This window comes from Piliocolobus tephrosceles, chromosome 11, assembly GCF_002776525.5.
Source record: "Piliocolobus tephrosceles isolate RC106 chromosome 11, ASM277652v3, whole genome shotgun sequence".
In the NCBI taxonomy this organism is placed as follows: Eukaryota; Metazoa; Chordata; class Mammalia; order Primates; family Cercopithecidae; genus Piliocolobus; species Piliocolobus tephrosceles.
In genome coordinates, this window is record NC_045444.1 from 58363958 (window position 1) to 58390289 (window position 26332).

The 26332-nt window shown below is 44.6% G+C and overlaps 1 protein-coding gene across 2 annotated transcripts in view; it reads left to right on the forward strand.

The window, feature by feature from the left end:
* The first annotated feature begins 469 nt into the window (after window positions 1-469).
* ITGA6 (integrin subunit alpha 6) overlaps window positions 470-26332 on the forward strand; it is an 80942-nt gene continuing 55079 nt past the window's right edge. For both annotated transcript variants that reach the window (XM_023185966.2, XM_023185965.2), the window contains exon 1: window positions 470-880. In XM_023185966.2, the coding sequence (XP_023041734.1) occupies window positions 699-880 (182 nt within the window). In that variant the 5' untranslated portion in view covers window positions 470-698. The remainder of the gene's footprint in view (window positions 881-26332) is intronic.

The window sequence follows — 26332 nt, forward strand, 5'->3', positions numbered from 1 at the left end:
ATCAAGCTGTGTGCTGTGATCATTTTTGAGGGTTAGGTCTTTGAGGACCCAGCACAGTCTACACAGCTGTAGTCCCCAAGTGTTGGGCACGCCTTAAGCACTCCACAAACACCTGTAGAAATGAATGAATGACGTATGCATCTGCACGTGGGCCCACATCTGCAAGAACAGGCTGCTCAGGCAATAAGGCCCGGTGCATCACCTGCACTTTTCTTTATAACGGGTAGTAAAGTCTCTCTCGCTCTGTGCTGCTCGGCAACCACAATTCTCCCCAGAGGGAGCGGCGGAGTGGGGCTGCTTCGCTGCGAGCTCGCCTCCGGGTCTCCCACGTCGTGGCTTCCGGGCAGGTACCGGGCGGCTGGAGAGGCGAGAGCCTGCGGGTAAGGTGCGGGCGGTGCGCCGGGCCGCGGGCGCGCAAGGAGGGGCGAGAGGGTGGGGAGGGGCGGGGCCGGCGTCCTCGTCACTTGATAAAACGCCTGCGAGTCTCCAGAGAACAACGGGCTCATTCAGCGGTCGCGAGCTACCCGCGAGGGGGAGCGGCCGGACTGAGAGTGCGACCCGTCCCGGGGGTGGGGCTGGGCGCAGCGGCAGGAGGAGGCGAAGGTGGCCGCGGCGGTAGCAGCGCGGCAGCCTCGGACTCAGTTCGGAGCGCAGGGCGGCCGCTGCAGGTCCCCGCTCCCCTCCCCGTGCGTCCGCCCATGGCCGCCGCGGGGCAGCTGTGCCTGCTCTACCTGTCGGCCGGGCTCCTGCCCCGGCTCGGCTCAGCCTTCAACTTGGACGCTGAGGAGGACAACGTGATCCGGAAATATGGGGACCCCGGGAGCCTCTTCGGCTTTTCGCTGGCCATGCACTGGCAACTGCAGCCGGAGGACAAGCGGCTGTGAGTTCCCCGACCCTTCCCACCCCCACCGGCGCGCCGGCCTGCGCGCGAGGAGAGGCGAGGGCGCGCCCTGTTCCCGCCGGCCCCGGGGAGGAGTTGGCCCGTGGGTCGCGCCCGGGCCGGCGGAGGCGCACCCAGCGCTCAGCGCGCTCCGCTCCCCGCCCTGACCCGCTCCGCGCGGCGCCTCCCCCCATTCAGCTCGGGAAGAAGGAGCACCGGAGGGCTAGGCAGGGCCCCGGGAGAGTTTACTTTTTTTCTGTTTTAAACAAAGTGCTTTCCGCCGGTCCTTCCCTGCGGGCATGTTTGCTGAGACCCCGGCAGGTGGCACGCTTTGCTGAGCTTCACGTGTGTGTTTGGGGCGGGGTTGGGGTGCGGGGTCACCGCAGCTCTGCTGTGGGTTTGCAGGGAGCGTAGTTCCAGGATGGTTCAGGCCTTTCCCAAACTCACTATGCACCCCGTCTCCCTCGCAGACTCGCGCGCCCCGCACAAGTTGGAAAGCCACTTTCCATGTGTCCTGCATGACTTTCCCAGCAAGGCGGGGGCGCTCCTTAGGATATACTTTTACGCGCCTGGAAAAAAAAAAAAAAAAAAAAAAAAAAAAGGAATTAACCAAGCACCTGTTCTCTGAGCTAGATCAGCTGAGAAAACAAGTCTGAGTGATGTGCCCAGCCCCCAAAGTACTCGGCCGCACCCGAGACCCGCTCGGCTCCTGCGCTGGGCGGGCACAGCCAAGGGGTTAAAGCAAAATGTCCGATCTGAGCCTGGACTTTGCAAACAAGGTTTGAAAGGGACAACCCCCGACCGTAGCGGTAAACCTCCCAGGAGAAAGTGGAGACCGGCACTACGGGCCTCTCCTTTTATTTCTTAAACAGTGTGTGGTTCCCACATGATCGAGCTATTTAAGCCGGAGAGGGTATTTTGGCGCTTAGTCGCCTTAATCGCTATGGGGCTGCATTCTTGATCTGTGCTACTGAAAAATAGGCTCTAGCAACAAAAGGTCTCCCCTCCCCACCCAGGCCTTGAGTTGAACCAGGACCTTCCAGGACCAACAGACCGGAGAAAGCAAAGTGCAGCCACGGTGAAGAGATTTTGTGTTTAGGAGAGGCGAATGGGATTTTAGAACTGGAGGAAACCTCTTGATTTCAGCGGTTAACAACTTTGGAATTCGTGAATGTTGCAGCCCCTGAATTTTAGTCAGTTGTTTTTTTCTGATAACACCTGCTAGGTGAAGCACAGAAATTAGCTGGGGGTGGGGAGGCTCTAGGAGGGTGGTCTGAGGCTGTATGCCTGGCCAGCTGCTTATACTCTGCTTTCTCTCAGAAATAATTGTTGTTAAGCTGTAAATCTGAAATGAAAGGTTCCTGTTAACTCAGATAATGGATGACGTTTATTGTCTCGGAATACTTGGTGTGTAGAATTTGAGCTTGTCAGTGCAGAAATGATTGTGGGCCAGTAGAGGGAATTCATTCTCCTGGGCATTCTCTCTCTGCACCGGAGGCCCACTGAAACCGGTGGCTTCCTTGAAATACTTGTTCAAGCAAAAAGTGTGAAGGAAACGTACTGGGACAAGAAATATCCTGGCAGTGGAGATTTGCAAAACGTGACTTTGCCAGGAATCTGTGTCGTGAAGGTTAGCAGCATGCTTGCTAAAACTTGTTACTGCTGCTGGGCTTCTCTGGTATTAGAGCTGAGGCAACTCCTCCGGAGGTAAGGATAAGCCTGCTGTGGGGTCTGATGCCTTCTAGAAATGCTCTTTTTAGCAGCTGACAGAGGGGAGAGGCCCCGTATAAGGAAGACTGTGTGTTTCCTAGAGTCCAAAGGCAGTGTCCACGCTTTAAAGAGGCTGTGGTTTATGTCACGTGCTGCCCACCCCCATGCTTTTGTAAAGCGTTCCAGCTTCAGGAGTAGCATTGGTCTTCCCAGGAGAACCAGCACACACAGGCCATAGCACAGGTCAGTTGTCACCTTTGACAGTAAAGAATGTGGGTGTAAATGGCAGAGCCAGTAAGATTGAGAAAACTTCTGGACCAGCTTCCTAAATTCTGTGGAAAAACTCAGTGGGGGTCTTTCAGGGACCTGCCGGGAGAGAGACCTAAGCTGAGATTCCTTCTTGGCCTTTTATTAGCAGCTGTTAATTTACTTTGAGCTTTAATTTCTTTATCTGTAAAATGGAGATATTACTGCTTACTGGGGTTATTATGAGGATTAAGAGATAATATGCAAAGTGCTTAATGCCTGCCTGGCATGGGTACTTGCTAAATGGTAGCTGTTAATGATCATTTAAAAAGCAGTAATTGTGTACTTACTGTGTGTCAGGTACCTTACAAGGTGTCTTAAACGTCCTGTGATTGTAAGATTGCCTCAGAGTAAAGCCAAAGGTTATTGTTTTGCGGTAATGATATTTTAAACTCAGTCATGTTTACGAAACCCATGTTCAAAGCAACTTAACTTTAATAGGTCTTAATTAGACTTACAACAAAAGTGAGTTTAATGAACAGGGGACTTTGAGGAAGGAGAAGTAAAATATCAAAGATGCATGGGACTGTCAGATAAATGCACTATCATAGAAGACCTATCATAAATTTTTGTAGTTTAAATTTTCTATAGTGCCTTTATTCAGTCACATTTTAAACTCTAGTTATGACTTTATGACAGAATAATATTGTGTCAGAGGGCCTCAGAACATGTCGGGTGTTCCTAAAGCTTTGGAGACTGTAAAATTGAAGTAGATACCATAAAACTTCATCCAGGTTTTCAGGCTCTATATTAAAGAAGTTTCAGACTCCAAAAGATTACTCAATGGTCACCCGAGTTGGTCCGCTGAGTGACTGAGGTCAGGGGCTGAGCACCTTGGACTCTTTAATTTCTCTTAGGTAGTTGAGATTGAATCATCTCCAGAGGTGGAAGGTGTATGATGATGACAGTGGGTATATCCAGCCTATGAATCATCACTCTTAGCTCTTCTGGGAAGAGATGGATCTATATATGACCACAGGGAAGAACCTAGAAGAAGGAGATCTATAAGAGAGAGTTTCATGAAGTCATTTTGGATTTCTGCCAACCGTCATTTTCTTTATGGGGTTTCTCTCTTCCAGAAACGCTCCAGGCCCGCTGTCTCTTCTGTTCTGACCCTTACTAGGTTTGTTCTTGACTTTTCTCAGACTTGTCATGTTCCGTCTCTTAAAATCATACTTTCTGAACTAGAGATTATCTAGCCCAGCTGCCTCTCTTTACAGATGAAGAAACGGAAGCTGAAAGTTCAGCTTGAGCAGAATCTTAACAGAATGTGGATTTGAATTTGATGTCTCGGACCGGTGCTCGTACCATCTTTAAATGGAAAAGCCAGATATGTTTTTCAGACCTGGAGAAATCGGCAAGCGTCTGAATTTTGGAAGTGTACTATATTGTGTTGATTTATCAAATTGCTTTCCTATATGCATAGGTCAGGTCTATCTATTTAAATATTGGTGCCTGGACTCTTACTATTGATGCTATTCCAGCTGGCCTTGGAACAAGTTCTGAGTCCGTCCTTTTTTGCCTGCCCCCGCCCCATTCCCTTCAGAAAAAGCCCAGTGAAATGTGGCTATACCTAGCCAAGAATCAGAGTTGTATTCAGGATGTATACCTAAGCACTTGCTTCCTTGCATTCATTCACTCGGAGTGCCATGTGGCCCAGGGCCATCTTCCAGGGATTGCTGGGTCACCTTGAATGCTAAGAGTAGAGAAAAAGCCAAAACGGGCAGCGAGACTTACAGGAAGTCTTAGGACTCTGCAAGAAAGCAGAAATCGGCAAGTTTAATTTTAACACAGGCTGGTGTGAGACCAAGTAATGACAGGGCTGGGGAAAAAAAGGGTCAACATATTTATATGGTATAAATAATTTGTTGAGGAAGTCAGGTTAAATGCTCATATAAAAGGATTCCTTTATTATAAAGAAGCGGTTATTCTGTGTTCTCAGTTATATAGACTCTCTTAGCATAACAATATATTGAGATTTAATTTAAGCTTTAATAACCAAATAGTACCAGAATTGTGGCGCATGCTTCCCGGAAGACCTCGGCTCACCATATTACTGTGGACAGTGAAGCCAGTGAATTATTTGGTATTTTCAAGAGGGACAGTGAGACAAAACAGAAAATACTGTCGTAGGCTTAGATGACAGGGTCAGTTGTGCCTGAAACACTGATTTAGTGCTGAATTTGGCCCACTTTAAGAATATAATCATAGCTTAAGAATCAGTTTAAAATTTCCCCATTCTACACTAAAGCAATGTCTTCACTCCTTTGGATGTCTGTAGCACGTTGTGTCTGACAATTCTGATGGTTTGTGCTTAACTGTTACCCACTATCTTTACGAGATGATCTCATCTCTCCCAACTGGATTATAGGTTGTGTGGTGAGGGCAGGGGTCTTACGTGCATTTCTTTGCTAGCACCTAGCATATGCCTTGCAAATACAATAGAGTCTGATATTATACACTCAATTTAACCTGTGAAATCAACTCTTGCTGCTGAGGGTGGAGAGGGAGAAATCCCTTTCTCTAACCCTTCGCCCGCCCTTGCTCAGGCCTTGGTATCTTCTGCCTCTGAGGAAACAAGCTATAAGCTTAGCAAAGAAACGCACAAGAAGTTAATTCTTGGTTTTTGATTTTTCAAAGGTGGGGATTCCAGCTAAGGGATTTTCATGAGTGATTTTAAGTTACACTTGGCTTTTGCCCTAAAGGCAGACTTTAGAACCTAACCCCAGAAATACAGGCTGACCTACACTGCATTGGTTATTCAGGACTTGCTGAGGTGGTTGGTTGTTATGAGGCTGGATAGAGAAGGATGGCTGTGGAATAGAGATCCTTCTGAGAGCAACTAGACGGGAGTGTGGGAGTCAAATGGAAGTGTGCAGTACATGTGTGAAGTCACTTGTGAATTGATAGTGGTAGGTTTATTTCTTCAAGGATAGTAAGGGAATCTTGGATATGTTTAACTCTTTCGGTAGGATGGTGGGAAGGCTGCTTACCCACTCCAGGGGTGAGTCTAGGAGCCATAGCGTGGGATCTGGGAATCTGTGTAGCACCCCTGCTGGCTCCTGGGAGGATGATGGTAAAGATTAAGTACTGCAGCAGTGGGAAGTGGATGTAGTCTCAGCCCCCAGTGCCCATCTTCCCTTTCTGGGCTTGGGTACAACTCAGGAATCAAATAACTTTGTATCTGGAAGGAAGCTTAGGGGTTCTGAAACCTGGCTGGTCTGCAGGGTAACTACTTGGGCAACCTTTTATAAAAGTGTGATTCTCAGCCCAGCCCAGATCTATTACGTCAGTTTCCATAAGTGTGCTCCAAGAATCTGTTCTTAAAGTCTTCTTCGTTTGAGTCAGACTATCTTCTCTCCTTTACACAGAAGGCAGAGTATAAAGTAGTGACTAAGAGCAGAGCCTAGAGCCAGGTGGGATCAAACCCTTTTCTGCCATTGACTAGCTATGACTTTGTGCAGGATTCCTAACCTTCCTAGGCCTTCCTGCCTTCAGCTGTGAAGCTAGGATCCTCGCACATCAGAGTAGTCCTGGTCCAGAGTGAGCACTTTGTGTTTGTTAAATAGATGAGGAAACCAAGACTGTAAGAGGTGCAGTGGCCGTGGCATGTTGGGCAAACTTGGTCTTCAATCTGCATCTTCCCTGCTTCCCGGTCTGTGTTGTGTGTGTGCTTTCTCCTTTTAGGTTTGGTTTTCATCACGTTTAAGTGTACATTCTCCCTTTCTTCCATTCCATTCTCCAGTTGGAAAGTGTGTCTCAGAAGAGCCGTGCCTTCTACTTAGCAGCCCTTCGTACCCACTAAGCCATAGATAAATCCCAGTGAGGTCTCAGTGTTCAGATGAGTGGACAGATGGGACAGAGATGAGTGGACAGAGATGAGTGGACAGATGGGTGCACAGACATGGTGGGGCGTGACTGCGGGCTGGATACCCAAGGAGGGTGGGTGGTGCAGTTACAGGATGGGCTTACTGCTAAGGAATACCACCTGTCTGGTTTCCAGGCCTTCTTAGACCTCTATGACCTTGAAAGCACCCCCACACCTCCATCCCTAGGAGGCTGGATAACTTGCATAACACCCAGGGCACGTTTGAAGACGATTTATTTTTCTTAGTTTTTTGCTTGGCACTAATGTTTGCTATTAAGGAGCTTGTGGATTATTGATGACAAGACTGCCTAAGGTTGGAAAGTATGTGGGCAAAGTATGGAAGTAGTGTTTCCTTCGCAGGTTTGTTTGTTAAACTGGCATTTAGATTTACAAACACTGATCTCTTGGAACTAAGTTAAAAGGCTAATTGTTAATTAGCCCTGAACTGGGCCAGGTAGATGGGCCTCTCACCAGCGTGGGTCCCTGTCAACCTAATAACAGGGCTTGATAACCACCATCAAATCTGCTTTCTGGCTTTTCCGTTTAGATAAACAAAGCAAGATGATCTCAAACCAGCGTACCGATTCTGAGGTTGGCATGTTTGTAGAAGACTGTTTACAGGCCACAGTGTGGCAGCAGACCCTCCCCAGTTCAGCCCCATGCCAGATTCCAACGTTAGATCCCACTATCGCTCCATCTCATCCTAAATTGGCAAAAAGACTGTTTAGAAAACTAAGTCTCTCAAACCAATTAAATGGTAAAGACGACTGTTCTGAATTAGGGGGAATGGGAGGAAGTACCACTAAATGCAAGTACAAAGGGCAAAAACTCGTGACATGGAGCCATGGGTATCTGCTTGCGTGTTTATTTGCCAACCGGCTAGTATATTTTGCATGTCATACAATCTGAAACTTACTTTTTTGAAAAGCCATTTCAGATATAGTATAAGAAAAGCCTTTGAGAGAAACATGCTTTTTAAGCCTAGGAGTATAGAAATAAAAATAAACTTTGCAATAATTTGAAAGGGGCACACCGGTTAGTGATTTCTCGAAGAGTAAGGAAGCACCTGGTAATGCCTCTTTACCCAAGAGCTGTGTTTGCTTTGCTCGGTGATATCAATGTCGCTGTGGTTTCTTCATTTTGAAAAGGACGTTCATTTGTACTGAGGTTGTTTTAAGTGTGTGTATTTGAGAGAGAGAGAGAGAGATGCAAATGATAATAAACATTGCAGACCCAGAGGGTAGAATATCACCGAACCTAAACTTTCCTGAGCCAAATACCTCCTTCTTCCTTGCAGAATCTGGAGCCCTTCTCTTCCGGATATGCTGCCATTATGTTAAAGTATTGTGATGTAAAGTTAACAAGAGGATTCTTATCCAAGTGAATCACAGCCAAGGGTGGAATGGTTGGCCTCTGGTATGGATGCCCCATTCAGCAGCACTGAGAGTTTGGAGTTGTTCTGTTCTCCTTCCTCCTTACTGAAGGTAGTAAGAAATCCTCCCTAGGCCCCATTCCCCTGATATATCTTGTCGGGTGATGGCCTCTTACTGGCAGTGTGATTATGTATGTCCCTTTAGAACAAAGGTATCGAAACAATAAAAGTTGTGAAATGGAAATGTTTAGAATTCTACAAGGCTCCAGAGAGATTAGAGATAGGTAGGAAAAAGGCCATTGTTTTCCAATCAAAGGTGCTGAAAACCTGTTGATTGGACCTAAGGAATCCAGCTTTGCTGTGACACAAAACCCAAGAGCTTTCTTTCTTCTTTCTTTTTTTTTTTTTTTGGAAACAGAGTCTCATTCTGTTTGCCCAAGCTGGAGTGTAGTGATACGATTTCACCTCACTGCAGCCTTGACCTTCTTGGGCTTAGACAGTCCTCCTGCCTCTGCCTATGAGTAGCTGGGACTACAAGTGTGCAGCACCACACCCAGCTAATGTTTTTTGTGTTTTTAGTAGAGTCAGAATGTCACCATGTTGGCCAGGCTGGTCTTGAACTCCTGGACTGTGGCAATCAGCCCGGCTTGGCCTCCCAAAGTGTTGGGATTATAAGCGTGAGCCACCGTGCCCAGCCCCAAGAGTTTTCAAAAAAGGAAGAGTTCCAAGAGGCTCAGAAGTGATCAGGTGGACATGCAGAGACATAATTCTAGGAAAGGGATATTATTAATATTTGCCAGTGAGGCCTCATTACTGCTGTTGAGACTAGGCCCAGGTGCTGACTTAAGACGATACTTTGAAAAAGCTGAGAGGCTTAAAGACCTGGGTGATGAATGAAGAAGACTTCCGTGAATTTACAAGTGCAAAGAGAGATGGGTCTGGGCACTGCTGGGCCTTTTAGAGGCGCAAGGACAGTAGCCTTGGGGAAGGCTGAAGGAGATACCTATTGAATTAGATGGTGCCAAGACTGAGGGAGGACTTTTGGGAATCCCAGACTAGAGAAGTGTTTTAATGCCAAGAACATGGGAAAGCCATTTCAGATACTGTATCAGATAAGCCAGCTTAGAAAGAAAAGTACCTTCTAAGGCTTGCCCTCTATTTAGAAAGGGCTGCTACAGAGGTTAACTGAGAAGGGGTTGTAGGAATGTGGAGAGGCATTGTGAGGACCCTCATTCAGGTTGATCTGGGAGGTAAGGTCTGAGAGACAATGATCCCTGTCCCCAAGCTTAGCAGCCATGCCAGAAGCCAGCTGAGAAGGTTTTTCAATATTGTAGAATATGTAAACTCTGTAAGCTCATTTATTTCTCTGTGTGTGTGTACATATTGATTTATACTTGTTTTCTGTTTTAACCCAAAAGAAATAGGGATTTTTGTCTTTATTTGAACATCAGGGGAATGTGCTCTAGACCTGTCAGAGAAACCATGGCCAGCTTTTTGGGGTTTTCCTATAGAAATTGTTCATTCAACAGATATTCACTGAATATTTACTATGTATTTGGCATGGTTCTAGTGCTGGGGCTACAGCAGGAAACAAAATAGACAACATCCCTGCCTATGTTCTGACTGGGGAGACAAACCATAGATGAAAAGATGTATTATGTTAGATAGTAATAATTAATGCAGAAGTGTTAATGCAAGGGAGGGGAGAATGGTTGGTGAGATCTGCAAAAATAAAGTGGAGAGAGGGAACAGGGAGGTACAGATGGGGAGGGAAGTAGTCAGCAATAGGGCCACCTGGGAAGACTTTACTGAGAAGGTGAAGCTGCATTCCTGGCAGAGAGAATGGCAAACACAAAGGCCCTAAGGCAGAAGCATGTTCAGGCAAAGCAGCAAGTCTCCTTGGAGGCAGATTGTATAGGGCGTTATGGATCATCGAATGACTGGCTTTTACTCATGAATGAGATGGGGGGAGCATTGGAAGGTTCAGAGAAGAGTGACCTCACCTGGATTTTACATGGATTTCTCTGGCCTGCTGCCTTGAGAGTAGACTGTATGAGGACAAGGATAGAAGTAATGATACCAACTAGGAGGCTCCTGTAATAAACAGATGGTGCTTTGGACCAATGTGGCAGCAATGAAGATAGTAAAAAGTGCTTGGATTCTGGATATGTCTTGAAAGTAGAATCAACAGGATTTCCTGTGGACTTAGATACCAGTTGGGGCAGACAGAGTAGAGAAGAATGTGTCCAAAGTTTTTGACCTGAGCAGCTGGAAGGATGGAGTTCTATTATGGTTTGGGGAGAAATGTGAGAGGAATAGATTTTGGGGGCGGGGCAGGAGTATGGTTTTAGATGTGTCAGGTTTGGAGTGTCTAGACAACCAAGTGAGTTATTTAGGCAGTTGAGTAAGCAGCTGAGTCAATTTAAAAAACTGAATTTAAAAGCCTGAAATTCAGTTGGAAAGGTTTGATTGGTGATGCAAGTAGAGGAGCCTCTAGGTTGTGTTTAGAGTGATGAACTGATGAGGGCACCAAGGATGGGGACTGAGGCCTGAGCCCTATGGTGTTCCTACACATGGAGGTTAGGGAGAGCCTTGGAGACTGACACCTATGGCAGGAGGAGAGGGAGGGAGTGTGTGGTCCTGGAAGCCGCATGATGGTGTTTCAGAAAGGAAGTGAAAGATCATTTATATCAAATGACACTGAGATTTGATCACGAGATTGGCAGTGTAGAAGCCACTGGCGACCTTGTGAGAGCACTGATGAGGGGGAGTGGGAGCAATGCCTAATTGGAGTGGGTTTGTGAGAGAACAGGAGAGAAGGAATTGGAGACCATAGGAACTCTTGAGGGGTTTTGCTGTAGAGGGGAGCAGAGCCATGGGGACTGGAAGGGGAAACGGTGGGTTTTTGTTTTGTTTTGTTTAACATGGGAGAAGATTATAGTGAGCTGGTTTGATGAAGATGATTCAGTCAAAAAGGAAAAGTTAATGCAAGAGAGGGGAGAACTGTTGGTGTGACCTCACCAAACGAGTAGGTGAGAGAGAACGTACCGTGGGGGAGCTGGCCTGATGACTGGGGCAAGGGTAGCTCATCACAGTCATGAGGAAGAAAGGCCGGATGAGGGGCACCGATGCAGGTAGGTGGCTAGTTGTCCTGGTGGAAGGGCACGAGGTTTTTCCATTGTTTCTAATTTCTCAGTGAATAATAAGTCATTAGCTCTAAGTTACTCGGTAGTTGTGTAAAAGTTTGCCTCATTAGGAGTAAGAACTTCACTGAGGCAGGTGGATGTGGGTTTGAATCCCAGCTCCTTTACATTCTATGGATTTTGATGTTGGACAAATTACTTGTCTTCATTGGTCAAATGGAGGTACTAATAGCACCTACCTCAAAGCGTTGTGAACTTAAAGGATAAAGCACTTAGCAGGGTGCCTGGCACATCCAATCAACATCAACCTTTACTGTTATGGGTCTCTTAAAGTAAAATATGAACGTAATTCCCTCAACTGGGGAGTTTTTGTAGCTTTCTTATCTTTTCAGTCCGGTGAACAGCAGAGGTTACCCTTTGGGGGCCAGGTCCAAGGTTAACTTTCCCTATGGAAGACTGCAACTGGAGGGCAGTCCACAGGCCGCCGTGAAGTATACATTGTCTTGATGAAGACAGGAAGGGGAAATACGGGACTTGGAAGAAGAAAGAGAATATGGCAACATGTCAAAACTCTTTGGCAATCTGCAGACCTTTGTGCTGTATCTGAGCTACAGAGAGCCACGGCTTTTTATTTTGAGTTCTTACAAGGCTCATTTTAGGTGTGGAGAGAGCTCTTCCCATGTGGGCCTGCGGGTCCAGAATTGGGTAGTGCCTTGGATGGCACAGTATTGGTGTATCCTGCAGGCTGAGTGGACAGGAGGGGGTTGATACGGGGTGCCTGTAGTACAGGGTGGAAGCCAGCTCTGGGAACGCAGCAGGAGAGCCAAGGCTGTGCTTCCTATTCCTGCTGGCCTGGTTGATTTGTCTTTGTAATCCTAGTCAATGTATCCAGCATCTCACTGCATATATTGAATAAAAAATGACACATGGCCTTCTTGAATTTTCAGGAGTGTAGAAAATGAGGTTAAATCAGCACTTTGAGTTTTAAAATATTGTCCTTTTTCAATTTCTTCTTTCAAGATGATTGGTATAGACCTTGAGGGAAATCTGAGTCCAGAAGGAAATAGAGACTATCTTTGGAATTTTGCAAAAGTGTGAGTCATCAGGACTTGGGCATCCATTCCCCTGGTGTGCTGCAAATCAGATATGAAACATCTTCCTGAGGTGGCATGGTGATGGTATAAAAGCTTCATTATAGTACAGAATGAAGTGTGTGCTTATATAAAACACGTCTTTGAAGACATTGCAAGCTTTTGGTGGTTGCTTTGCAGTATGCCTCTATATATGTTCACCTGCCTCCATCATACAGTGCTTTTGTGAAAATGGCAGGGAAGCACTGACCAGCTCAACCTTTTCTCTATAGAAAGAAGACTGAGACCCAGAAAAGTCAAGTGACAGCTAGTCGGTGGCAATGTGGGCCCTGAAATCTAGTTCCCAGTGCCCAGTCCACCTGATGGTATGCCATACACATCTTCCATTTGGTGAAATAGCCCATTCTTGGAGTTAAATTTGTGCCACATAAATCTTGCCCTTGATAGAACAGTATCTTGGGTTTTTAAATGTCCCCTGTATTGTGGGCTGGGAGAGGTACCAAATACAGCCACTGTCACCCTTTCCCCTGCTTACTAGGGCACTCTAAATGACCATAAAACATTTTTTCAGTGGAGTCTCGGAATTCTTCAGGTCAACGTTGGTCAGCCTTCACTGTTGTGTGGGTATTTGCAAATAAGACAGCACCTGTTTGCCCTCTTGGCCTTGCTAAATCTTGTGCATATGGAAGGCACCCTATAAATGTCTGCCTGATGGATATGATTCCTGTTGGTTTGTGAGCTTCCTGAGAACAAGACTGACGTCTTGTTCATTTTTGGTTCAAATCTAATACATAGAAATGGACATTCAGTAGGTATTCGTTGAGCTCTTTGATTCTCCAAATACATTAAAGGCTTTTAGAGAATAGGAACCAGGGTAACCATTTCTTTAGAATGATCTTTTACACGCTGGTACTTTGAAAACAAAAAATTGTGGTAAAATATACATGACAAAATTTATTTTAACCATTTTAAAGTGTATGATTCAGTACTGTTAAGTATATTCACATCATTTCTTGCCTGGAAATGATGTTGTTTCATATTATGAGGCCATAAAGTATTGATAAGCTAAGCAAACTTTAACTCAATATATGATTGTGCTAAATCATATATCATTTAATACTATATTCTAATGTGTATTAGTGGCAATGAAATTAAAAGTTTAACATATTTATGGTACAAGTTGAAATTTAGTCTCATAGCTAATTATGTGTTTTTCCAATCTGGTTAAGGACTGCTATGAGTTGAATTCAGCAGTTGTATACCTGGCACCAGCAGCCTTTGAAAAACCAAGTAATTTAAGTTTTTAATTGAGTAACAGAAAATTGCAACTGATAAAATGCCTGGCTATATTAGCTTATTTGTCATTTATATGTTGTTAGTACTCCTTAACTCTTGGTAGCTTTAAGATGAAACCAAGAGTGGTTTTAGTTGCATTCTGTGTTTCGATTGAAGCTGAGGTTTGATTTGTGGCTTGAAGTTTGAAAGGAAGTGCCTGTTTGTTCAGGGAACACCAATTGGACTAACAGCTGTCCTTTGTAGGAAGGTCATCTTTAGCTTGTCTTGCAAATACTTGTTCATTAATTCCTGCTCCCCACCCTGCTTCCTTTAGAGCCATGTTAATCTATTACCTGGGAGCAGCTCTAGATCCTTGAGTTTATAATGACTAATTTCTCTGTTGCTCTCATCCTGTTGAGTTTAATAGGCTGTCTTTTTTCTTACTGATGTTTTCATGATGAGATTTCTAATAAGCTATTTGGGAGCCATCAGAATAGAAACTGATAAATATTATCTATCTGTTAGCTGTCAGAGTAAAAGCTTACTGAGGGTTCTGAACTGTGAGGCCACTGAAGGCAGGGGCTTGGGTCTGATTTATCTGTATTTGCCTAGAGCCTGACACTTGTAACTCTTAAAAATATGCTTTAAAATAAATCTAAATTCAGCCAGGCATGGTGGCTCATGCCAGTGATCCCAGCACTTTGGGAGGCTGAGGTGGGAGGATGGCCTGAGCCCAGGAACTCAAGGTGAGAATGAGCTATGATTGTGTCACTGCACTCCAGCTTGGGTAACAGAGTGGAGACTCTGTCTCTTAAAAAAAAAAAAATCGGATCCTAGTGCGTAAGACATAGGTGTTTTCATCTGTGAAAGAGAGTAGACACATTCTAGTAATACCCAATGTTTTTGTGAATTTCTTTACAATTGAAACTATTTGCCACTTGCAGAAGTTGGGAAGGAGCTTGGGGAATGGCCTAGAAAGGTAGACCATCACCCTCATTTCATAGAATAAGAAACGGAGACTTAGGATTTGTCATAGTCCTGCAGACAGCTACAGACACAGCTGTGCCCACAGCTCCCTTGCCCTGAGTTGTTTCTGCTTCATTTCCTGCTAGAACCCCATCCCGCCCTCACCCCTAAGCAGACGTCCACCTAGCTAATGTGTCTGTTTTTATAAAATGTCACCAGAAGCTTAAGCACATCTGTTCGTGTCCCACCAAACTTGTCTGAATCTCTTTATCATAGAGAGGTGCCATCCTGAGTTGCTCAGATGATAAACATTTCTCCATTAGAAACTAGGCTTGGATTTGCCTGTGGCCACAAATCCAGAAGCAGATGTGTGTTCTGCATATTGGTCACCAACGCCTGCGTTAGTCCTATTTCTGAATAAGGAGTCCTGGTTACTGCCACACCCCTCACTCATTGCTTTAGACTAGATGAAAGGCGAGGCGCCTGACTCAGGCCACGACTCACTCTGCTTGGGTAAACCCAGCTTCTCCCGGTAGGAAGTGATTGCCCCAGGCAGGTTGAGGAGTGCCCCTGGTATCCAGGACTAAAGCATTTGGACCCTGCAGCTATTTATAAACAGCACTTTACAGTGCTTTCCGTCTGAATATTGGGACTCCCCTGGAATGGACAGATTCAGTCCCTTCTGAAAGGAGGATGGATGCAGGGTGAGGAGTTCGTGTTGGATGTATTTTCAGAGCTGAAAGGTTCCCCTGAATGCTGTCAGTGCCATGGATGTTTATAGGGAAGGTTAGAGTTCCTCTCTGATGTCATTGCTGTAGCTCACTTGACTGTGGGACTCTGTAGGAAGGCTTATCTACCTTTTCAGCTGTTGCACCTCTTTTCTTCCATGTAGTTTGGCCTCTGCCTTACATTCGCTCTTTATTGTAATGCCCTGGTTGCCAGCACAGTGCCTGGCCCACAGTAGATACGTTTTTGTGAGCTTGCTTTACCGATGTGTTGTCATGCCTCTGGAACAGGCTGTAAAAATCAATCTTTAACTCTTTTTGCCAGCAACTGCCTAGATAAAGAGAGCATGTGTGAGCTTGTTTTATGCAATTATAAGGTTTGCTTCATGACTTGTGGGCACTGATTTTTTTTTTAACCTCATTATCTCCGTCATTTTCTCTGCAAGATTTTCAGTGACTCCCATGTCCATGGACTGACTTCCATTTTTAAAATTTCATTTTTATTTTTGAATAGGTAGTACAGTCACATGGTACAAATATTAAAACTACGAAGATGGAATGAAAGTCAGCCTCCCACCCTTGATCTCCAGTCACCCTATTCTTCCTGAATGCAGCCATTGTTTCACCAGCTTACTGTGAATCCTTCAGAGCCACCTATACATTTACAAGCAAATATGTACATAGTGTTTTTTTGTTTGTTTGTTTTTTTACTCATTTGCCATGTAGATTCTTCTGCACCTTGCTCTTTTTCTCCTGGTATGTTTTAATGCCTGTTCAATCTTGTAAATAAAGAGCTTCCTTAGTATTTTTAATCTCTGCATAATAGTCAGTTTCAAGGATAAACTATGATTTATTTAACCCATTTGGGTATTCAGATAATTTCTAATCCTTTGCTGTTAAAAGCATTGCTGCAGTGAAGAACTTTGTGCTTCCCTCATTTCACCTTAAATGGGGGATTAATTAATTCCTAGTGCAGAGTGGCCTGGCCAGTGTTGTTGTTTTAATGGTCGTGGCTGATTCTGGAGGAGTGACTGCCCTCATTCCTTTCTATCCTAACCATCTGATACGACCAAAGGCTATGCTATCAGTGGGTTTAGTGGAGTCTTTTCAACAATAGAGTTGCCAGCCTTATGCCCAAGCTGTTGGATCCCTGAAGGCTTCAGTGTTTATGTCCTAGCTGTACTTTACCCTTGTTAAAATGTATATGTTAAAATTAGAGTGGCTTGTTGGAATGTATAAGATTGCATATAGTGTTTCATGTTTCATCACTGTGTTGAGTTTACAAAGTTACTTGATATTATTTTTTCTTTTTTGAGACAGGGTCTCACGCTCTTGCCCAGGCTGGAGTACAAGTGGCGTAATCGTGGGTTACTGCAGCCTCAACCTGCTGGGCTCAGGTGATCCTCCCACCTCGGCCTCCTGAGTACCAGGGACTACAGGCATGCACCACCACGCCTAGCTAATCTTTGTATTTTTTGTAGAGATGAGGTTTCACCATGTTGCTCAGGCTGGTCTCAAATTCCTGGGCTCAAGTGATCCTCCCACCTTGGCCCCCAAAGTTCTGGGATTACAGGTATAAGCCACTGTGCCTGGCCCATCGTTTCATTTGATCCTTGCAACACCCTATGAGAAAATTTAGATAGAACGATTTCACAGATAATCCATAGTGATACTCAGCTAATGGGTGGTACTGCCAGGACTTGAACCCCCACCATTCTTGTAACTTTCTTGGTATTTCTGATTGTGGTTGTGGCCTGCCAGTTTGTTATGGGGCAGAAAAGAAGATGGAAGCTTTCTGGAGGTAGCTGCTACAGGCATACACTGTATTATCTCAGCAGTAACAAGTCCAAGTAGGACTGATACGGTATACACAAATAAAGAAGTTAGTAGTTGCTGAAATATTGAAATAACTTTCATTCTAGTTGGTACAGGTTGAGTATCCCAAATATGAACAACCAAAACCTGAAATGCTCCAAAGCTGGCAACTTTTTGAGTGTTTTTGAGTGCCCGCCAACATGACGTTTAAGAGAAACATTCATTTTAGCATTTCGGATTTTGGATTTTTAGATTTGGGATGCTCAGTAGGTATTAATGCAAATATTCCGAAATCCAAAAAAACACACAAAACCAAAAAAACCCAAAACACTTGTGGTCCCAAGCATTTCAGAAAAATGATACTGTAAATAGCTCTGTCCCACACCCCCTGAGTTTCCTTCTCTACTTCCCTGGCCACTTTTCACATAGGAACCCCCCTAATCGCCACATGTTTCCCCCCACAATCCAGCAACTAAAGGGGAAATGCCCTCATAAACAAGGAGCCCCTGGATTGTAGCTCCCGTGCTATGGCCACCATCTGTACTTGCTAATTGGTTCCCAAGCCATACTGGTCCCTAAATGTTCTTGAATATCTAAGTGCAGGAATGGAGTAGTAAACAATTTAAACGTTTAGGCATGTAACTTGATTTCGGTAGGTTTTTTTTTTTTTTTGGATACAGTCTTGCTGTCACCTAGGCTGGAGTGCAGTGGCTGGATCTTGGCTCACTGCAACCTCCGCCTCCCAGTTTCAAGCGATTCTCCTGTGTCAGCAGGATCTTGGCTCACTGCAACCTCTGCCTCCTGGGTTCAAGCGATTCTCCTGTCTCAGCCTCCCTAGTAGCTGGGACTACAGGAGCCCACCACCACACCTGGTTCATTTTTTTGTATTTTTAGTAGAGACAGGGTTTTGCTACGTTGGCCAGGCTAGTCTCGAACTCCTGACCTCAAGTGACTGCTCGCGTCAGCCTCCTAAACTGCTGAGATTACAGGCATGAGCCACCGTGCCCGGCCGGTATTTATATTTTCTAAATTGCCTTTGTTGTTCACAGTATCCTATTTCAAATCTGTTTTCTTTTACTTTTTTTTTTTTTTTTAAAGAAAAGCCTGAAAACCTCTTTTGGTTTTTCTTTTTGCTTTGTCTTTGTCTTCCCGGCCTCTAAAAATCTGGGTAGCTGTTCTGAGATGTCGGGACCCAGGACTCGCTCTCTTGTTGCTCCGCCATTGGAGCCTCAACCTCAAATTCAAGGTGGTGGCACCTACATTCCAGGCAGCTGCTGGAGAAAGGAACAAAGAACAGAGCCAAAGGCACATGTATGCTGTCTTCTAAGGAAAATATTGGAAGCAGCAGTGTGTTGCTTTGTCACGCGTCCTGTTCAGCAGGACTGAGTTGTGTGGCACGTCCAGCTAAAGAGGGAGGTTCAGTTGAGTAGTATTTATTCAGGGTGGCCTTATGCCCAGCTAAAAAGTCTCTAACTGTGGGAAAAAGGAGAACTGATATTGGGTGACAGCCAGCACTTTCTGGCAGAGCTACTAAGCCTGTTATTTCATTTATCTCATTTAGAAAATAAACTGTGACCATATTAATTTCCTTTTCAAAACATTGAAAAATTTGTATTTCCTAAACTATTGGAATAGTGAAATGGGTATGGCGACCCACCAGGTGTGAGCTCATTAAGACTACCTTTTCTCTTGTTTTTTATTGAAATTATTTTATTGAAAAATGATGAAAAAAAGTCGCTTTTTCCTTTGCAGATGAACTATTTGATAACAGCTTTTAGGAAGTGAATCTTAGTTTTTGAGTTAACACTGATGATATTTATGCTTGGTACACTTGAAATATAAAAACCTGCTTGGTCACAACATGCTAGCATTTAAAATTATTAAAAGTGATGACTTAATGATAAAACTTTATTCCCATAACAGAAATTTGCTAAGCATCTACTATGTGCCAGGCACTGTGCAAAGGTCAGGGATAGAAATGGTGAGCTCACAGTCCAGTGTATACAGCTTCTTAGACTTGGTTTCTTGAAAGGAAAACTCACTAGAGTTTGGACTCCAAATCACAGATGTCATTTGGCGACTGATAAGTCGGGTATCTGGTAATTCAGAAGCACAGGAAATGATTAAATGCCACGTTTGACAAGATCTGGCAGCTGCTTTGTGAAACCGAAAGAACAGGATTGCTTGGAAACAATTATCAGAACTTGGGCTTTCATGTTTCCTTACTGCAGTAGATAGTGTTTTATTGTGGCTCTTTGAGAGATGTCTTACTGGTGTGAATTGCTTGGTCAGCTGAAAAACTTTTGACCTAATTTTATTTTTACTTTTTTTGAGACAGAGTCTCATTCTGTTGCCCAGGCTGGAGTGCAGTGGCACAATCTTGGCTTACTGCAACCTCCACCACCCAGGTTCAAGCGATACTTGTGCCTTGGCCTCTGGAGAGCTGGGATTACAGGCGTGCACCAGGTTGGTCTCAAACTCCTGACCTCAAGTGATCTCCCTGCCTGGGCCTCCCAAAGTGCTGGGATTATAGGTGTGAGGCACCACACCTAGCCACATTTTATTTTTATTTTTATTTATTTATTTTTTATTTTGTGAGATGGAGTCTCACTCTGTCAACCAGACTGGAGTGCAGTGGCGTGATCTCCGCCTCCCAAGTTCAAGCTGTTCTCGTGCCTCAGCCTCCTGAGTAGCTGGGATTACAGGCGCCCGCCACTACGTCCAGCTAATTTTTGTATTTTTAGTAGAGACAGGTTTTAACATGTTGACTAGGCTGGCCTCGAACTCCTGATCTCGATTCGTCCACCTCAGCCTACCAAAGTGCTAGGATTGCATATGTGAGTCACCACACCCAGCCCCAATTTTATTTTAAAATGAACTAGTTATATATTTATTTCTGTACTTCATAAATTTGTGTTGAATTGAAGTAGAATTCTTAATCATTTTAAATGCAGGCAAGTTGCTTTTGAGATTTTTATGTTGTTGCTGATGTTATTCTTTTGTCCTTGAGGTTATTGAAATTCTTATGTTGGGAGATTAGAAGCAAGTGTTGTTGGACCAAAGTCACACCAAAAATAGATCCTAGGGATAGAACCAGAATTCCAGAATTCTTTTCCTGTCTCCTCCTCCATTTTCCTGATCTGACGACTCTTTTTAGCATTCCATTTAAATAGTTGAAATTGATGGTTGTGATTTCACATTTTTCCCCCTAGTACATGGTAAAGACTTTGAACTGAAGGAGTTGAAAGTTGTGGATGTTAAAAACATGTTCTGCTTTGGATGTTCCTTTATTGTGTGAACTCCCTTGTTCTTAATGAGACACACCCATAGTAAAGTGCACTGAGTCAGGTTAAGAACTAGAACCCTCAGGCTCAAATGTCCCATGAGCATCATATTCACTAGAAAATGGGTTTAGTTCTAGCATGCTCTTTCAAGGAGGTAGGAAAGAAGGCATCTTGTGAAATTTCGGGAAGGCCAGGATAAAATTGCTGGTCTTGTGCTCCAGTTAAAGGTAACAGGTATTCTTTGCCTTTAACTTGGCCTTTAGCACAGATCTCAAAGTACTTAACAGACGTTAATTATAACTGACCATGCTCTTGTACAATAGATTTTTTTAAATGAGTAAACGGGGATGTAGTGATGTCATCAAATCTAGCAGCAAGGAGACTCGGTGTATGGTTTAGAGCAAGATCTGGGAGCCAGGGAGTGCTAGGCACAACTCCTGTTTTGTCACTTAGCAGCTGTGTGACCTTGGACAAGTTACTTGTCTTCTCAGTTTGTGTCCACGTGTGTAAAATGGGTGGTGGCAATAGTGTCTCTTATACTATGGTTTCTTATGATATCTCATAGTATTAGGCAGAGTACCCAATATGAGAGCATAGGAGATGATAGCTGTTGGGGCATTATTAACAATAATAGCTTGTTCGCCTCCTTTGACAGTAGGCTATGTTTGTGGTTTCTTAGAAGGTTATTAGAAATCTAGTCTTTTGAATGTGAAGTTGTAGTTGATAGTCAAAAGAGAGCCTCAGCCTTTTAACCAACTTTCTGTGTATACATGAAAATTCCAGGCTAGATTTGTTCCACTGTGAATTTCAGATCATACTTGCCCAACTGGATTATCCAGTTAGTATAATTTAAAAATAGGGTTTGGTTTTTCTTTTCCAGACACCCTTAAGGTTACAAAAAAAGCAGGATCTGCTTCCTGCCCTCAAGGAGTTTATAGCGTAGTAAAGTAAAATTGGGAGAAGCACTTGCCCTTAGAGATGATGAAACTTAAGTAGAGGTCTTGAAGGCAAATTCATAGGTAAAAGCTGGAGCTGGAGCTTGGTAATTGGTGGTGAGACAGTGTTTATGGGGTTGGGGGCAAGGTGGCAGGAAAATGTGAGCAAAGGCATCAAAGTCCTTGTGTGTCTGGGAAGTGAGAGGAGGGCCAGCTCCTGGTGGATGGCCAGGGAGTGGCTAGATGGAGGAGGAGGGCTCCCAGTTGTGGTGGGAAGAATGCAGCACAGAGTGGGAAGGGCACTGGGCTGGAAGCCCTACCCATGTCAGGGAATGTCTGAGCCTTGGATTTTTATTTTCTAGAATGAAGATACTTGCCCCCCAATTGCTGAGATATTTGAATAAAAGTATATGTGAAGGACTTTGTAATTAGAGAATGTCCTACAAATGTGAGTAGTTTGTTTGCTACTTTTTTGGCCAAGAAAAATAGTGGGATGCATGAATAATATACCTGAGGTTGTATTCATCCCATTTATCGAATGCCAAGGATATACCAGGTATTGCTCTAGGGGTTGTATTCAGGGAACAGAAGAGTCCCTGTGCCCATGGAGCTAACAGCATTCCAGGGGAGGAAAGATGGACAGCTGACTTTCATGATCTCAGGTACTGATGAAGATTGTGAAAAATTATTACATCAGGTAAATGTGGGAGTGATTTAGAGAGAGCTGGTAGCTAGGATGTTCAAGGAAGGGCCTCTGTGAGAAGGGAATGGTTGGCTGGGCACGGTGGTTCACGCCTATAATCCCAGCACTTTGGGAGGTGGGGAGTTTGAGACCAGCCTGACCAACATGAAGAAACCCTCTCTCTACTAAAAATACAAAATTAGCCAGGCATGGTGGTGCACGCCTGTAATCCAGGCTACTCGGGAGGCTGAGGCGGGAGAATTGCTTAAACCTGGGAGGCAGAGGTTGCAGTGAGCCGAGATCATGCCACTGCACTCCAGCCTGGGCAACAAGAGTGAAATTCCCTCTCCAAAAAACAAAAAAAAACAAAAAAGAGAGAGAGAAGGGGATAGTGGAGTTAGCCCTGAGGAATATGAAGGATGCAACCAGCGAAGATCTGAGTCAAGAATGTTTGGAACCAAAGGAAGCGATTGCGGTGACTCTGAGATGGAAATGAGGCTGCTATATTCAAAGGACAGAAACGGAGTCAATGTGGCAGGAGCGCACACTTGAGGGGGTGCAGCTGGAGAGGCAGAGAGGGGGCCACTCACCATGGGCCTTGTAGAATGTGGCAGGAATTCAAATTTCATTCCATTGGCCATCGGAACCCACTGGAGGGCTATAAGCAGAGGAGTTATGTGATACGACCTGAGATGTGCAAAGAACAGCAGTTGCTCTGTGGAGGATGGGCTGGGGTGGAACAAGAGTAGAAGCAAACCAGTTAGAATGATGCTATAGTTGTTCAGGTACGACGTGATGGTGGCTCAGGCCGTTGTTTTAGGAGTTTGCAGGAGCTCAGAGCAGACAGTGAAAGTGGCCACTTTGCGGCAAAACACAAATGAAAGGGTTGATCGCAAACTGGATTAAAGTTAGCAGTGAGAAAGCTGGAAAGGAACTACTGAGAAGTGGTCAGAGTAAAATGTGGAGAGTAGAGCCTGTAGACTTTATTGATGCATTGGATGTGGGATGTAAGGGCAAGTGAAGAATCAGTGATGACTCCTAGGTTTCTGGCCTGAGCACCTGGGTATATGGTGTACATTTAGTAAGACAGAGAAGTGGGCCGGGCATGGTGGCTCAAGCCTGTAATCCCAGCACTTTGGGAGGCTGAGGCAGGTGGATCACTTGAAGCCAGGAGTTTGAGACCAGCCTGGCCAATGTGGCGAAACCCCATCTCTACTAAATATATATATAGTATGTGTGTGTGTGTATATATGTATATAATATATACATGTATATTATTTATGTATTTATATATAAAATATATAAACATATATAATGTAAATAAATATATATATTTTGTATATATAAATATATAGTGTGTGTATATATATGTGTGTATATATACACACACACAAAATTTAGCTGGATGTGGTGGTACATTCCTGTAATTCCAGCTTCTTGGGAGGCTGAGGCATGAGAATCACTTCAACCTGGGAGGTGGAGGTTGCAGTAAGCCAAGATTGCACCACTGTACTCCAGCCTGAGGTGACAGAGCGAGACTGTCTCAAAAGAAAAAAATTTTAAATAAAGATACGGAAGGAGGCCAGATGCGGTGGTGTAATCCCAGCACTTTGGGAGGCCAAGGCAGGTAGATCAGTTGAGGTCAGGAGTTCAAGACAAGCCTGGCCAACATGGTGAAACCCTGTCTCTACTAAAAATACAAAAATTAGCCTGATGTGGTGATGGGCACCTGTAATCCCAGCTACTCGGGAGACTGAGGCAGGAGAATTGCTTGAATGCAGGAGGCAGAGGTTGCAGTGAGCCGAGATTGCACCATTGCACTTCAGCCTGGGCAACAGAGTGAGACTCTCTAAAAAAAAAAAAAAAAAAAGATAGGGAATGCTTATGGCGAGCCTGGCTGGGGGAGAAGCTGAGTTCTATTTTGAATGTATTAAGTACGAGGTGTTAAGTGGAAATGTTTAGTAGGCAATTGAATATCTGAGTATGGAGTTCAGGAGAGGCTGGGGCTGAAAAGAGGTATTTTGAGAATCATCAGTGAATGGATGGTGTTTCCAGCCCCAGGATGAGAGTGCGCAGCTAGAGATGAGGAAAAGGTCTAAGATCGGATGGAGGAGAGGAGCAACCAGCAAGCTTGAGGAGAAACTGGCAAGTATCGACTGACTTACATCCCTCTACCTTGCTGTCCTTCCTCCCACTGTTTGGTCTAGTTCCCAACTGAATCGAATTAGAGGGCCAAAAGTGAACTGGATGTGGGAAGTCACAGAGACACTTAGATCTCTGTGCTCTTAAATTGGAGCAGTGAGCCCACAGTTTAAATTTCTTGTTGGCCAGCTGTGGTGGCTAATGCCTATAATCCCAGCACTTTGGGAGGCCTAGAATTGCTTGAGCTCAGGAGTTTGAGACCAGCCTGGGCAACATAGCAAAACTCCATCTCTACCAAAAGAAAAATTAGCCAGGTGTGGTGGCATGTGCCTATAGTCCTAGCTACTAGGGAGGCTGAGGTGGGAAGATTGCTTAAGCCTGGGAGGTGGAGGTTGCAGTGAGCTGTGATCACACCACTGTACTCTAGCCTGGGTGACAGAACGAGATTACTCCCCCCCCAAAAAAAAAAAATTTATCGTGGGGGCAAGATAGGAATGATCTATAGTGGATAGTTTCTAACCTTGAAGAATATACAGGCAATGGTACATTTTCAGTTGGGGAAGAAAAAATTAGAAAGGGCTCTCTGCACGGTACCCTCCTAGTGTTACCGTTTGAAGTTCCAGCAGTGAAGAGGAGCCCCTGGTGTTTAATCTCACTGCTAACATTAATCAGGTTGGTGATAGACCCTTACATTTGTGTTTTGCCTCAAGGTGGCCACTTTCACTGTCTGCTCTGAGCTCCTGCAAACTCCTAATAATCCCAGGCACAGAGGGGAGTGGTGGTGTACTGTTCTGGTGTCTACTTTTATGATTCAAAAAATCTGTTCTTTTTGAAATCACATGGTACTTAAACATATGTATATTATCTTCTCTATCATCTTTTCCTCCCTTCATTTTTACTTTGGTAATTTTACCTATTAAGATTGTGAAGGAACTTGACATTTTAGGGATTTCTTTTAGATGTTGTGATGAAATATGGTTTTGCAATTTGATTTAGAAAGAGGTGGAATATAGCCCATTTTCTTTCTCCGGCTTCCCTCAACCTTCCAGTTCTTTACAGGTGGTTCATTGCTTTGATTACCAGAGGCCTTAAATGCAGGCTGCATGGTTGATCATGTGACCTGTGAGGTTCCCTTTGAACCTTTGTCCCTATTTCTGTAAAATTAGGAGCTCAAGTGAGATCAAGCTGGGCTTCCTTGGTCTCTTCCAGGGAATAGGGACTGGTGGGAGTCAGTGGCAGCAAGTCTTGTCTAAAGGTATGAGCAGCAACAAAGCAACACAGGAGGCAGGAAAGGACCAGGCTTCATTGATGGAGGTGAAGCTTGAGCTGAGATGTAGAGGGGATTGAGGGCTGGCACGTGTTTTTTGGAGAATGGGCAGCATTTGCACAGTGTGGAAGTACAAACCAAAAGCCTGGTAGACCAGCTCCAGATGGTGACCCCATCAACAGGAATAGGGTGATTCTCCTGCATTTTCTCATCTATAAGTAGCCATGTGGAGAATCCAAAAACCAGTTACCAACATTCAAAATTACTAGTGCTGTTAGTTCTGCAAGTGTAAAATTAGAAACAAAGTTCAAACTTCATCTGCCAAGTTGAAGTTTCCTAAGCGTTCTCTCAAAACCCACATTAATGGGCTCATTTTGGTGTTTGTAACCTGGTGAGTTCCAGATAAGGGCATTTGCGTTAACTAACTAGAGTTGCCTTTTGAAACCCCTCAGCCCTAGCTTTGGTTTCCCAAATGTGTGGGTATTTGGAGTAAACTGCTGTATGGCTAAGCTGTTGGTAAGCATTCGATTTTGAGAGCCCTGTTTCCTTTGCAGCTCTTACAAATGTATTACCCAGTAGGAATTGCTGGAAATTAGAACCACTGCCTCCTCTAATAAGTCTAGTTAAGGCGGGGAGGTGTGCCCAGTCACAGCACAGGGCAGAGCAGTCACTTAGCAGGGAGCTCAGGAAATGTTTGCTCAAGAAAAAGAGTGGAGAGGCCGGGCGCGGTGGCTCAAGCCTGTAATCTCAGCACTTTGGGAGGCCGAGACGGGCAGATCACGAGGTCAGGAGATCGAGACCATCATGGCTAACACGGTGAAACTCCGTCTCTACTAAAAATACAAAAAAAAAAAAAAAAAAAAACTAGCTG